General features: G+C 46.4%; 1 protein-coding gene, 1 long non-coding RNA gene and 7 other non-coding genes across 10 annotated transcripts; 7 read left to right on the top strand and 2 right to left on the bottom strand.

Annotated features, from left to right (window-relative positions):
- The first annotated feature begins 475 nt into the window (after positions 1–475).
- Positions 476–3,114, top strand: LOC146695001 (uncharacterized). Of its 2 annotated transcripts, none has more exons than XR_014923446.1 (3): positions 476–713; positions 1,470–1,773; positions 2,923–3,114. It is a non-coding gene; the product is annotated as an uncharacterized LOC146695001 (long non-coding RNA). The 2 variants fall into 2 exon arrangements; XR_014923447.1 differs by having other exon boundaries at positions 1,470–1,926.
- Positions 3,115–6,925: 3,811 nt separating this feature from the next.
- On the bottom strand, positions 6,926–6,998 carry trnak-cuu (transfer RNA lysine (anticodon CUU)). The gene has a single exon. It is a non-coding gene; the product is annotated as a tRNA-Lys (tRNA).
- A 528-nt stretch (positions 6,999–7,526) lies between these two features.
- prorsd1 (prolyl-tRNA synthetase domain containing 1) lies at positions 7,527–9,348 on the top strand. The gene is made up of 4 exons (XM_085476688.1): positions 7,527–7,708; positions 8,475–8,600; positions 8,674–8,763; positions 8,849–9,348. Exons 1-4 carry the CDS (start codon positions 7,628–7,630, stop codon positions 9,056–9,058), a joined length of 507 nt encoding a protein of 168 aa, XP_085332814.1. The 5' UTR covers positions 7,527–7,627; the 3' UTR covers positions 9,059–9,348.
- A 290-nt stretch (positions 9,349–9,638) lies between these two features.
- Positions 9,639–9,712, top strand: trnat-ugu (transfer RNA threonine (anticodon UGU)). Its single transcript has one exon. It is a non-coding gene; the product is annotated as a tRNA-Thr (tRNA).
- Positions 9,713–9,963: 251 nt separating this feature from the next.
- Positions 9,964–10,037, top strand: trnat-agu (transfer RNA threonine (anticodon AGU)). The gene has a single exon. It is a non-coding gene; the product is annotated as a tRNA-Thr (tRNA).
- Positions 10,038–10,402: 365 nt separating this feature from the next.
- On the bottom strand, positions 10,403–10,476 carry trnat-cgu (transfer RNA threonine (anticodon CGU)). The gene has a single exon. It is a non-coding gene; the product is annotated as a tRNA-Thr (tRNA).
- A 110-nt stretch (positions 10,477–10,586) lies between these two features.
- On the top strand, positions 10,587–10,660 carry trnat-ugu (transfer RNA threonine (anticodon UGU)). Its single transcript has one exon. It is a non-coding gene; the product is annotated as a tRNA-Thr (tRNA).
- Positions 10,661–12,645: 1,985 nt separating this feature from the next.
- Positions 12,646–12,719, top strand: trnat-ggu (transfer RNA threonine (anticodon GGU)). The gene has a single exon. It is a non-coding gene; the product is annotated as a tRNA-Thr (tRNA).
- A 252-nt stretch (positions 12,720–12,971) lies between these two features.
- trnat-agu (transfer RNA threonine (anticodon AGU)) lies at positions 12,972–13,045 on the top strand. Its single transcript has one exon. It is a non-coding gene; the product is annotated as a tRNA-Thr (tRNA).
- The last annotated feature ends 33 nt before the right edge of the window (positions 13,046–13,078 follow it).

The following is a 13,078-nucleotide window of genomic DNA, read 5'->3' as shown; positions in this document are numbered from 1 at the left end:
ATCTTCAGTTTTCATCAGAATGAGGTTTGTGATGATGTCGGTGGACTTTTGATCCGTTCGTCAGTTATATCAGAATAAAATGAAGCGTTAACAACTGACAGAAAACAGACAGTCTGGTTCTGCGCCCGCGGACAGGACGCCATGCAGGACGATGCTGCTGCACACCAACAAAGACATCTGGACCTTCGTTACTTATATTCGGTCACTGTGGGAAACACAGAGGTCCAAAGATAATGTGCAGTCTGTAGGTCTGTAAAACCCCAGCCTTCGCTCCTGTGTTACTGGTGTCACTGGTGTCACTGGTGTCACTGGTGTCAGTATATCCAGTGTATGTGAAACACGGCGTCACACTCTGGGCTGTCAGCTTTAATGTCCACGTTGTTCAACACTGACACCAACACATCACAGTGAGCATGTCTGACGATGGGAAGCTTGGCAGTCGTATAGCAACAGTAACCAAGGTGATAAGGACGCGTGGAGAAAAACATTTGAAATGAAATGTAATGCATATTCAAAGAAACGGTCTGAGAGGTGAAAGGCTTTCTTCCTCTGGAGCAGCACATTAGTGTTAATCAGAGGCTGGACTCTAACCTCAGACCGTGAAGAGAAGAATGAAAAGAAACTGTGTGGGAGGCGAAAGTCAACCTGAGAGCGTCTGACCTCACACAGACCACCAAAGCAGCTCCAACACAGCTTACTGGAAACATTTAAAGGTTTTATCTTCCTCCAAACTCATCACACCTTTAAAGGCTCTGCAGACTTTCACATTACTCGTTTTTCGTGCACAGACACTTCGAAGCTAAATGTCAGCAAAACCTGAACAATTCATTATATTTGAATTATTTTTACAAAGCACCTAAAACTCAGTTTCCAGCTGTTTTCAACTGTTCATTCAAATGTTGCATTTGAGTGAGTTAAACCTATAAAAACATCCTTCCTGTAATTATTCAGTGTTTTATGGACGTTTGTCAAATGCATCTCTCATCAAGTCATCCTGAGCCACAAACATCCTGTCACAACGTAGAAGCTACGGTCAGTTTCTGGTTAAGTGGCTTTTACAATCCTTTATTCTAAAAGTGTCACTGACATTAACAACGTCTGCTTTGAGACTGAGCTGGCCAATAATGTATCAGAACAGTATATATGGCAACAAATGTAAGATAATGGTTCTATAGATGGTTTTATAATGTAGGTGCGATAACACAAGATACTCACAGGAAGGTAATGTCTTTGATTTCTCTATAACCTGTTTGTAAATCACTACAGTCTTTCAATACAAACAAAGATAAAACAGCTAAAACAATTAGAAACATCAGAAATGACCTTTTGCAACATGGAAACAAATCTGTCCTCGTTCCCGTGTTCAGTGTTAACCTCACAGCAGGATCAGGTGGACGAGAACGTCAGCTGGACGAACTTAACAGTGATCATTGAATCACTTCAGTTTTCTCTGCTTTTGTTTCTGACAGTGTCAAACAAAGATGCACAAAGCCAGCACACAAGTGCCAAACAAGCAGAAAAATGTCCATGTGCGCTGTGAACATGCAGAACACCTGAGACTGACCTCTCTGTACCTGGAAGCACGAAGAAGCTGGACGAGCTGAGCTCTAAGCTTCGAACGCACAGAGCCGAGAGGAGATCTTCTGCTTCAGCGTCCACGCACTTCCACGTTTCTCCAGGCAGCTGCCAACACAGAAAGCTCCACAGACGTTCAGATCGTGTCAGGGAGACGCTCAGAACCAGCTGACGATCTGCAGACGAGGCTGATCGCAGGTACTCGTACTTATAACGAGGGAGGAATGCCTCCCCCGTGGGGGGAAATGTGGGTCTTCAGGTCAGCGCTCTGATGAAAAGTCATTACGCTGATTATCTGCTGGCCTGCTGCAGCTTAGCGAGGACTGGAGACACAATGAGAGGACAGCAGAGGTCAGGCTGGTTTCATCAGAGTGGAGAGATTTCCTGTCACCGTCAGATTTTACTCTTATTTTCTTCTGTCTTTCTGTTTACTCATTTGTGTTTTATCCACTTCCTGTCAAACTTCCTTTTCCATTTGTCTGGTCATGGTTTTACTTCCTGCTTCTGAGCGTCTCCTTTTCTGTGGATGTCCTCGTCAGGTTCACCTGTGTCTGAGCCCAGGCTGCAGCTTGTTCTTCCTTCTTGTTGTATTTTTGTCTGAATATTACTCTGTCTCCGTTCTCTGGAAGCGGACGGCGCTTAAATCCATCCAAAGGAACGGTTCAGGTGTCTTTTTTCAATCTAAAGATGAAAGTGGAGTGTCTGTGGATAACAGCTGGTTTGGTCCATTTTCACATAGTAATGGAAGCATAAAGACTCAGGCTCGGTCGTGCAGGAACGATCAGTTGCTGCTTCCTGCTCAGTATTGGAGGTGAAGCTTCCCCCTGTCCTGTTTCCGGTGTCCTCCGCCTGCAGGGTTAAATAAGACGGCGTGTCTTATTTAACCCTGCAGGACACGAACCTTCTCCAGCTCTCCTCACATTATTGTTTTTTCCTGTATGTAGATGAAACTGAACGTAATTACAGCTCTCAGTTGTGTTATAAAGTGTTAGCAAGTTTTCACAAGACATCCAACGCGTGGCAGAATAAACGGTTGTTCTCAGTCAGCTGTTTCTAAAATTTGAAGCACGTGCAAACAGAGTCAGGAGGAGTGTTAGTGAGAAATCAGCTGATCACTTCCTGTGTCACTTCCTGCTCCGTGCGCTCTGTGAAACAACTAAAACACTGTCATGGTCCCCGTCCTCTCCGGCTGGCTCGTGATGGCTAAAGGTTTTCTTTATGTTTCTCTCTCCTCCTTTCTCCTCTCTCCCTGGGCGGAGCTGGTTATCGTCTCTGGAACGCTGACCCTCCCGTGTTCGTGCTCTCAGCTGTCTTCGCCTGTTAGACTAACCTGTGTTCTGTGCATAGAGTTTCCCGGACCTGTTGACGGACCCTTCCCTGTGATTCCTGTGTGTGGCTGCGTGAATGGAGATCAGGACGAGAGTGGCTAAAGAGGAGAGTGTGTGGATTACCTCTTCCCCCCGGACCCCTTCTCTCTGTACACATATACTGCACTGTGGTTCACCCTTTTGTAAATAAACTGTAACCTTTGACCCTGATGGCTGGCTTTAAATCCCAGTGTTTCCTGTTTTTTCTATTTGTGTCTAACATTTAAAGTTTTGTTCTGAGTGGTGGTCTCAGCTGTTGCTGATATTGTTTCCCTTTTTGTTTCCTGCCTCACTGCTGAACATGAACCTGGTCCCTGGTTTCCTACGACAGTTTTCTCTGCAGTCTGTTTATATTTCAGGTATCTTCGGGCTTTTGCATTATTGAGTTTTCTTGTGTGATCCCTGCCTGTGCCTGTCCCACCTCTGTCTGTTACCTGTCTCGTCTCCACGTTTATTCACTTGTTCGTCCGCCTCGGTTTGGTTCGTTCACCTCACACAGGTATTGAACTTTTCCTTTGGTCGTTGTCGTGTTGTTGCCGTATCCTCCTCACGCCGTGTTCTCTGTGTCTTTTGCGTCCTGCTTCAAACTTCTGGCTGTGCCTTTGTTTTGCATCGCCTTCTGAGTTTGTGTTGTCCAACAATAATCCGTCTCCAGAGTCCTGCACTTCCAACTTCCTGCTTCCACGCAGCCACAGATTTTGTAAATGGTTGCATCAAAACCTGTTAAAAGGGAGTTTTGTCCAATATTAAATTTAGTTTAATGATCTGAACATGTAAGTGTGACAAATATGCAAAACACTAGAAAACCAGGAAGAGGGCAGAGGTTCACAGCTGGAACCGCTGGCAGCAGCCGCGAGGTTTGGCTGTGAATGAGCGCTGACTGCTTCCTCAGTGAGGTCAGCGAAGACGTGAGCGACTGTTGGAGGTTCTTGAAAGGACGGCACGTGCTGCAGGATGAACTGCGGAAAGGAGCAGATGTTTCTCAGCCGGAGCTTCGATACGTCTCCTGAAGACAAGTTTCACACCTCAAACTAACAAACATGAGTGCAGGATGTTGGTGTTTAAGACCAAGCGGCACATTAGAGCACATTTCTGGCCCAAAGAACACAAAAGTGCAAGACAGATGACAGCACATGAGTTCAGGGTCATGACCTCGTCCTTACTTTCACTTTGACTGGCACTGAGTTACAATCAAGAACCGAAAGAGAAGGCGTCAAATCACAGCACGATTATTAAAAAACACAAAGACACAAAGTGGGGCTAAATGATGACAAATCTCACAAACCACAGGGACACTAAATGGCTAAAAGAAAAGCACAGTGTGTGGTGGGAGTGAAGATGACTGCAAAGCAATGAGAAATGACTCAAGCAGAAAGCTTTTTAAAAAGGTGCAAAATATCCACCAAGTGATGCTTAATGCCTACAGAGGGGCTCAAAATGACTAAAAAGGTTTCTTTATGAGTACAAAGGGATGGACAACAACATCAAAGAGGTGCAGAAGGATTAGAAAAGGGCTGCAAAGAGACTTAAAATGACAAAAAGGATGCAGCATGACTCTATAGGAGTGTGAAATTCCTGCACAAGGATGCAAAACCACCCTGAAGTGCAGATAGATGAGCACAAAGATATAATGAACTATTACAAAGGAACAGAACGACTTCAAAGGGATGCAATGTGCAACATACGGCTGTGAAACGTCTATAAAAGGACAGAAAATGACCTCAGACAGCATCAGCTCACAGTGTGAAATGTACAGTTCCACTACTGTCCAGCAGAGGCAGCGGTGAGTCAGTCCCATGTGTACAGACACCGTTTGGTCTCCGTAGATAATTTCCTCCTTCATAAGAACTGTGAGTATGAGCTGATGTAAAGGTTTACATCAGCTCATACTCAGCACATTTACAGTCATAAAGACATTTACCTTCTGATTTTCAGCGCTGTAGTTAATTAATTTCTGACTGAAACTGAAACAAGTGTAAAAACTGCACTTTAACCCTGTGGAGTTTCTCCTGAAGCAGGCCCTGCTGAGATTCAAACACAGCCTCTGCTGTTTAACCAGCCGCAGCACTGCAGCTGAAGCAGCTCCACCCGTCCAGGGTGATGGAGCAGCTGGTGGTGTTTGCACCTTTGAAGAGCAGCTTTGCATTGAATAAGAAGACTTCTAATGATGGGCTGCTGGCTCAGCTCACCAGGTCAGGTAGCCTGTGCTGTATGCTGTGAGGCTGCTGTAGAGGTCAGATGATGTCGATGGGTGTTTGATCTGCTGGCCTTTCTTCCCAGTTCCCACCGTTTCCCCCTCTTGCCTCCCCCTGTCTCGTCTTCCTTTGCAGCTCCGAGCGCACTCTGTTGGCGTTGCACTTTTTAGTTTCTTCCCCAGAAACAGCAGCAGCACATGCAGCGCTGTCAGGCCAGCAACGTGGACTCTTCAGTGTTTACGTGTCGTGAGTTAGACTTGGTCATTAATCATGTTATTGTGCAACAGGCTTTCAGTGTGTGTGTGCGTGTGTGTGTGTGTGTGTGTGTGTGTGTGTGTGTGTGTGTGCGTGTGTGTGTGTGTGTGTGTGCGTGTGTGTGTGTGTGTGTGTGTGTGTGTGCGTGTGTGTGTGTGTGTTTGTGTCACTAAAAGCTGCTTTGTAGAAAAAATCAGAGCGAGATGTTTTAGTTTTTATGTTTTCGTGGTTTGACACACTGAGCAGCATCGACCCATGGAAGAATGATTTCAATCAACTGTGTGTGTCTGTGTGTGTGTGTGTGTGTGTGTGTGTGTGTGTGTGTGTGTGTGTGTGTGTGTGTGTGTGTGTGTGTGTGCATCCATTTAATCAACAGTTAAACTGATGGAAGCTGAGATGAATGTAGGACACTGAGTGCGCACTCTCAGTAGGGTGGATGTTAGAGTCCAGGAGCAAACATGTGGACTAACACTGAGCAGGAAAAGGAAGACGAGACAGAGGGAGGGAGAGGGGGAAACAGTGAGGGGATCAAACACCTGTCGACATCATCAGGAAAAGCCTCATCAATACGTAATAATAAGAGTCAAGCTCACACCTGAGCAGTGATTCTAGGAAGTGAGCCTCCGAGTGTGCGTCCCCTTATGACGCCTCACACAAAACACACAAACTGCCTTTCATTCTTAATGAACAGAGCTCATGAAGCTGTGCAGCAGCTGTGCAGCAGCTGTGCAGCAGCTGTGCAGCAGCTGTGCAGCAGCATGCTCACATCCAGGTGGGACAGTTTAAACACCTGGACGGCCTCACAGGAGGTTCATGAATGTGTGAAGGAGGACATGCAGAGGCTGGAGTTGGAAGAACACGACCACGTCAGAGGGGACGCTGCTGGGACGCTGCTGGGACGCTTTATCCAGCTAAGCCACGGCGCCTCCTACAGGCCTTCAGTCAAGTTAAACATAAACCGTGGATCTGCAGCTCAGGTGAAAGGCGAGGATTTCAGGTGGGGCCGCTCCATGGTCCTCCTTCTCCTCATGTGTGGTCACATTTATGTTTGATTTGAACTGTGAGTTGATGAATGAACCTTGGAAACACGTCACCGTAAGCTGAATGATGAAGCGTGCGCCTCCTGTCGTGCGACTCCTGTGAACATAAACACACTTTGCACTGATGGGTGGATGAGCAGCGTGAGTGTGTGTGTCACATATTTCATCGGTGTGTAAAGAAACATCTGGTGGAAGTGATGTGGAGATCAGGACTTCTGCTCCAGCAGCTGCTGACGCAGGAAACAGCAGAAGGAGCTGACGGAGAAGCTAACGGAGGAGACACAGGTGAAGCGTTCAGGGTTCAAAGTCAGGAACACTAAAGCTGGACCCCTCAGAGCTGCTGGAAGTTCAGATGTGTGGTCACCTCTGACCATCAGGGTCTCGTGTTCATTGTCCTGCCCTCTGAAACGTCATGTGCTCCTGCTCCCTGCATGTTTTTTATTTTAAACTCCTCATAATCCCACATGTGGGAAATTTCGTAAATAAAGGTCAACGCCCAACGTGGGGCTCAAACCCACGCCCTTGAGATTAAGAATCTCATGCTCCACCGATTGAGCTCGCCGAGCTTACGTCCTTGGCCTCTGATACCTCTGTATCGTTCACATCCATCCCTGATGTGGATGTTTCTTATGCAAAAAGCTGAAGTAACGAGTCTGACTTAAACTGAAAGGATGATAAAGTCGAGACGCGGAACTTAAAATGTGAGGAGTAAAAAACAAAGTACGGCTACTGAAAAGTCCGCTTAAGTACTCATGTAACAAAGTATTTGTACTTCATCACCTCTGAAACTGTGTGCATCTGTGTGTGAGTCTGTGTGCGTATGTGTGCATGTAGGATTTTAATCTCAGCACTCAGATTTTCGGGTTAAATGGAATTGTGTTGATGCTCGGAGGCGCTGTGATTGTCTCTCTGACCCGTCGGTGCTACTTTGACCCAAATCGAACAGTTTTATAATTTTCATTTTCTAAAAGAGTTCGAGCTGCACGCAGATCCTTCCCCATTACAACCTGCACTATGAGCGGGCACCCCGTGCTCAGTTTGAGTAGCTGGCTCTGTTCCTCAGTCACACGGTGGCACTGTGACAGGAAGCGAGCGGCCAGCTGCAGGAAATTAGCTGCAGAAGAAGAAGAGCTGCTCCTCAGCGGCTACCTGCCGGGTCCACCTGTGTCCGTTTGAGCTGCTGTCTCACGTGAAGATGTCGGAGGACCTGCGCGCACAGCTGGAGAAACATCTGCAGACTTTACACATCCAGACGAGATGCGTGGAGCACCCGCCGGTAAACCGGACAGCCCGACTACACCGAATCCCATTAGCTCTTCTGGCATTTTCAACATCCCCGTCTGACTCTAGATCATATAAATACGTGAAAATATGCTCGGAGACATTTCCACAATCGGAGAGACTCGCACTTTTATTCGGCGCCACGCGTGACCATGATAGGCTCCTGATGCGCGCTCACGGTTGTGGAAGTGCGCGTTTCCTCCTCAGTTTCTCGCTCTTTCAGTTTCACTGACACGTGGGGGAGTAACAAAGTTGTCAGCTGAAGTAAAGAAGAGCCGCTTTGCTTGCCGTGTGTGTGCTGAATTCACGAGCACACGAATTCACGTTAAAATTACGTGATGAAGTTTAGGCGCAGTCAGCTGTGTTTGCGCAGAATCTGTTTATCCTGAAATGCGCAGTGTTTTTGAACGGGATCCGTTGGGACGGGCGCTTTAGAGCTCCGCTCAGAATCGAGCGCGCCGTGAAAAAGCAGATATGACTTTGAATGCCTGACTTATGTGCATATATTTATGTACTTCCTGTCTGCTGCAGCTTTCATAAACTGCTCTGACACGTTTGTGCTGCAGGACCTGCTGTGACCTGCAGAGGGCGCCAGACCACAGAGTTTGGTTTAGTCCTGCAGGCATGGATGGCATTACAGTCAGACAGCTTTATTAATGTAGGAAACCAGGAAGAGTTGCAAGAGGCTTTGATGTTAGTAATACAGCTTCCACAAAGCTTCCACAAAGAGCCCGCTCTCACCCACTCTCCTCCTCCTGCAGGTGTTCACGGTGGAGGAGATGATGCCTCACCTGCAGGGCGTGAATGGCGCCGTCACCAAGAACCTGTTCTTGAAAGACAAGAAGAAGAAGGGGCTTTGGCTGGTGTCGGCCCGCCATGACCGCCAGGTCAGCTCCTCCACATGACCTCTGACTTAAAAACTAAAGACTAACACCTCACTTCCTCTCGTTCCATCTGCAGGTGAACCTTAATGACCTCGCCAAGAAGCTTGGTGTCGGGAGTGGAAATCTGCGCTTCGCAGATGAGGCAGCCATGTTGGAAAAGCTGAAGGTAGGAAGGATCAAAACTGGGAGGGCCAATTATTGAGCTGGATTCACAGGTCACAGCTTTAGACTCCTCCTCTCCTCTCCTTCAGGTGGGTCAGGGATGTGCGACGGCTCTTGCTCTGCTCTTCGATCAGGATCGCAGCGTGAAGTTCGTCTTGGACCGGGACCTGGTGGAAGGAGGCCACGAGATGGTCTACTTCCACCCGATGACCAACGCTGCCACCATGGGGCTCAGACCGGACGACCTGCTGCGCTTCCTCAAGGAAACGGGACACGAGCCAATCCTGGAGAGCTTCTAGTAAAACGGACACCTGGTTTAAAAGCGACGCGAGAGCGGTCCTGGTCGGGCTGAGAGCAGGATACGGCCGTCTGCCGTCGAGGATCTTGAGAAGCTTCATGCTAGGCTCTAAGTGTAAAAAGGAACATTTTAAAAACGTGTTTGTGTGCAGCGATGAGAATCTGCAACCTGAACAAACTGTCATGTTTAGCAAAGTCCCCAAAATTAAGATTTATTCACTGAAATTTGACCCTGGATGTTATTTATTATCCTGCAAATGTAAAGCGAGAGAATAAAAAGCTTTGTCATCTCTGTTTGGCTTTAAATTAAGAGTTTATCAGAAAGATGAAACAGCCTGTAAGAAGGTAAAACACGAGGGTCACAGTTACTTATTTTAATAATTACACAAATAAGAATCAAGTTACATGGTTCTGACAGTATTTAAAGGGTTTGGTGAGAAACCAGAAGGTAAGCTAAGAATCCGCATTAATTTTCAAGCAATATTTTCTGAATGCCAACATTCATAGTGCCCAAAAATTTAACTCGTCTCCTTCTGCAGTACCAGGTAATACCAGGTATTACCGGTTTGCCTGACAGCAGGAGGCGCTGTGGCTCAGCTGGTCAAAGCACCTGTCTTGTAAACAGGAGATCCTGGGTTCAAATCCCAGCAGTGCCTTCCTGTTACCATTTGAAACCATCTTCTTCACAGTGTTCAGACTCACCCTGTTGAATCAGTCTCAAAAGCTTCTCCTTCACCTTATGATGTTTCCACTGAGGTCATTGACGAAGTGAGGAACAGGAAGTTACTTGTTGGACTATTTGACCATATCTTACATTGATAGTGCACAAAAGTAAAAAAAAAGTGAACTCGTCTCCTTCTGCAGTACCAGGTAATACCAGGTATTACCGGTTTGCCTGTCAGCAGGAGGCGCTGTGGCTCAGCTGGTCAAAGCGCCTGTCTAGTAAACAGGAGATCCTGGGTTCAAATCCCAGCAGTGCCTTCCTGTTACCATTTGAAACCATCTTCTTCACAGTGTTAATTGCATTCTTAATCTTGGAGTTGGGAAATCTTTCAAAGTCTTTGTATGTCCTCAGTTATCCACCTCACGGTACTCTTGAGAGCTTTAAAAACTTCTTTGCACCCGATCCGAGAAGCTTCTTCAGTTCTAGAACAAATGCTGGAGGGTCCCAGGCATTAAACCGCTAGTGGAGCTTCTGAGGGTTGTTCACCCAATATTGATGTCTTGGGCATGTCTAAATCTTCATTGTGTCCTCTTCTTGGAAACGAAGGAGAGAAAGCATAACGCCCAATGCTTCCCGCCATCAGCACTCATTAATGAAATGTAATGGCATTGGTAGGGAGGTAAGGCACTGCTGGGATTTGAACCCAGGATCTCCTGTTTACGAGACAGGCGCTTTGGCCAGCTAAGCCACAGCGCCTTGAGCTGTGTGCCTCTGGCTACTGTCCAACAGCTGGTGGGGAAAAATGTGACAAACCGATTCAAAACTGTGTCTGCAGAGGTTACTTGGTTTTTCCCTTCCCTGAAGGAGGCACTGTAGCTTAGCCGGTCAAAGCACCTGTCTTGTAAACAGGAGATCCTGGGTTCAAATCCCAGCAGTGCCTGTTGAGCTATTTCAAAATAAGAAATTCTGTGTAGGCAACTTTTCCTCAATGTCAAAATAAAAGGAAGTAATCTGTTGAATCTGAAGTTTGGAGGCACTAAATATTTAGCAAAGGACACCCCAGCAGCTGTGCACCACATGCAGATGAAAAACATCAAAACTGAAAGTCTACTAAAACATGAAACTGCGCAACTGTGACAACAAACATAAATGGACCAGTATAGAAACTGGGTGAGGCAGGGTTATATTGAGCTTTCGTCCCAAAAGTACTGTCAAGATTCTGCAAATCATTCGAGTTACTGATAAGAGAAGGTAAGACTGTTAGGTGTTGTGTTAAAATAAATGCCGAAGAGTTCTCTATTAAAAACAGCATAAGGAGGTGTTCTACTTTCCTCTTATGTTATGGAAAAGTGTATAGGCAGCAGGAATTTGAGTCAGGTCTCGGTTTTTCTTGATGATGTCACTCCTTTCTCAGCTACACTTGAGAACCATGAGGAATGATCGCTGAAGGTCCTCCATAGGATGAAAGAATTTACTTTAAAGCTGTCGCCAGAGAAATGTCAGTTCTTCAGGACATCTGTCCAATATCTCAGCCATGTTGTATCATCAGAAGGGCTCAAAACAGATCCAGCTGCCCTCACTACCTGGCCAAGACCAGCTAACATCAAGTAGCTTAAGTCTTTCCTTGGGTTCACTGGATATTACAGGAGGTTTATAAAAGACTATTCCAAGCTTGCAATACCCCTTAATCACTTAAGTGCTGGTTGCCTCCCACTGAAGAGAAAATCCAGTCTGTCTGGCAGAAACCACAAGGTTTCTACCAGTGCGGATCTCAAAAAGCCTTTTTCACGAAAAATGGACCCCAACCGCTGAAGATACTTTTAAGACATTGATTCTCAAGCTCACAACAGCTCCTGTTCTTGGGTTTGCAGATCCAAAGAACATTATATTGTGCACACCGATGCAAGCGTCCATGTTCTCGGTGCAGCCCTATATCAAGAACAGGAGAGCAAGTTAAGAGTCATTGCCTGTGCCAGTAGGGGTCTCTCCAAGTCCGAGCAAAGGTACCCTGCACACAAGCTTGACTTCCTGTCTGTGAAGTGGGCTGTCACCCAGAAGGTTTTCCGCTGTATCTATGGAGTAAAATGTACAGTGATGACAGACAATAATCCACTCACATACGTTTTAACATCTGCAAAGTTGGACGCAGTAGGGCATTGCTGGTTGGCCGTACTTTCCAGTTTTGATTTTGACATTGAGTATAGTGCTGGGAAGGACAACCAAGATGCAGATGGGCTGTTGAGACGTCCGTATCTGCATGCCTGTGATATATCTGATCAGAGTTCTAATGATGAGGAAAATGCCATTGAAGGCTTTACTGCACAGCTCTTGCGCCGCAACAAAGAGCCAGATTTTCCAACCGAGGCAGTAAAGGCAGTATGCAAGAGACATGATTATTTCTCAACTCTTGAGGAGGAGGCAGCAGTACCATCGTCTGCACGAGTACAATGTTTGGCTATTGGAGCCTCTGCAATACCAGCAGATTTCTGTCAAACTGATGTAGCTGGGCCATGCCCCCTGCTGCAGATGTCTCTTTCCGATTGGCTACGTGAACAGAAATTAGATCTGGAGAGCTGAGAGAGTCTTGCAGAAAGCTACCAGTTAGCCATTGAGCACATTCAAAAGAGTGCTTTACGAAACAAACAAAGCTTTGACAGTAAAGTGCGGGAATCCACCCTTGCCAAGGGAAATAGAGTTGTTTTGAGGACTTGTTCAGACTCACCCTGTTGAATCAGTCTCAAAAGCTTCTCCTTCACCTTATGATGTTTCCACCGAGGTCATTGAAGAAGTGAGGGACAGGAAGTTACTTGTTGGACTATTTGACCATATCCTACATTGATAGTGCACAAAAGTTAAAAAAGTGAACTCGTCTCCTTCTGCAGTACCAGGTAATACCAGGTATTACCGGATTGCCTGACAGCAGGAGGCGCTGTGGCTTAGCTGGTCAAAGTGCCTGTCTGGTAAACAGGAGATCCTGGGTTCAAATCCCAGCAGTACCTTCCTGTTACTATTTGAAACCATCTTCTTCACAGTGTTCAGACTCACCCTGTTGAATCAGTCTCAAAAGCTTCTCCTTCACCTTATGATGTTTCCACTGAGGTCATTGACGAAGTGAGGAACAGGAAGTTACTTGTTGGACTATTTGACCATATCTTACATTTATAGTGCACAAAAGTAAAAAAAAAGTTGAACTCGTCTCCTTCTGCAGTACCAGGTAATACCAGGTATTACCGGTTTGCCTGTCAGCAGGAGGCGCTGTGGCTCAGCTGGTCAAAGCGCCTGTCTAGTAAACAGGAGATCCTGGGTTCAAATCCCAGCAGTGCCTTCCTGTTACCATTTGAAACCATCTTCTTCACAG

This window comes from Copadichromis virginalis, linkage group LG13 (genome assembly GCF_057382275.1).
Source record: "Copadichromis virginalis isolate Kocher_CV1m ecotype Utaka linkage group LG13, C_Virginalis_male_GT1.1, whole genome shotgun sequence".
Lineage (NCBI taxonomy): Eukaryota > Metazoa > Chordata > Actinopteri > Cichliformes > Cichlidae > Copadichromis > Copadichromis virginalis.
Note: the sequence above shows the minus strand (reverse complement) of the source record. Positions and strands in the feature narration are given on the sequence as shown.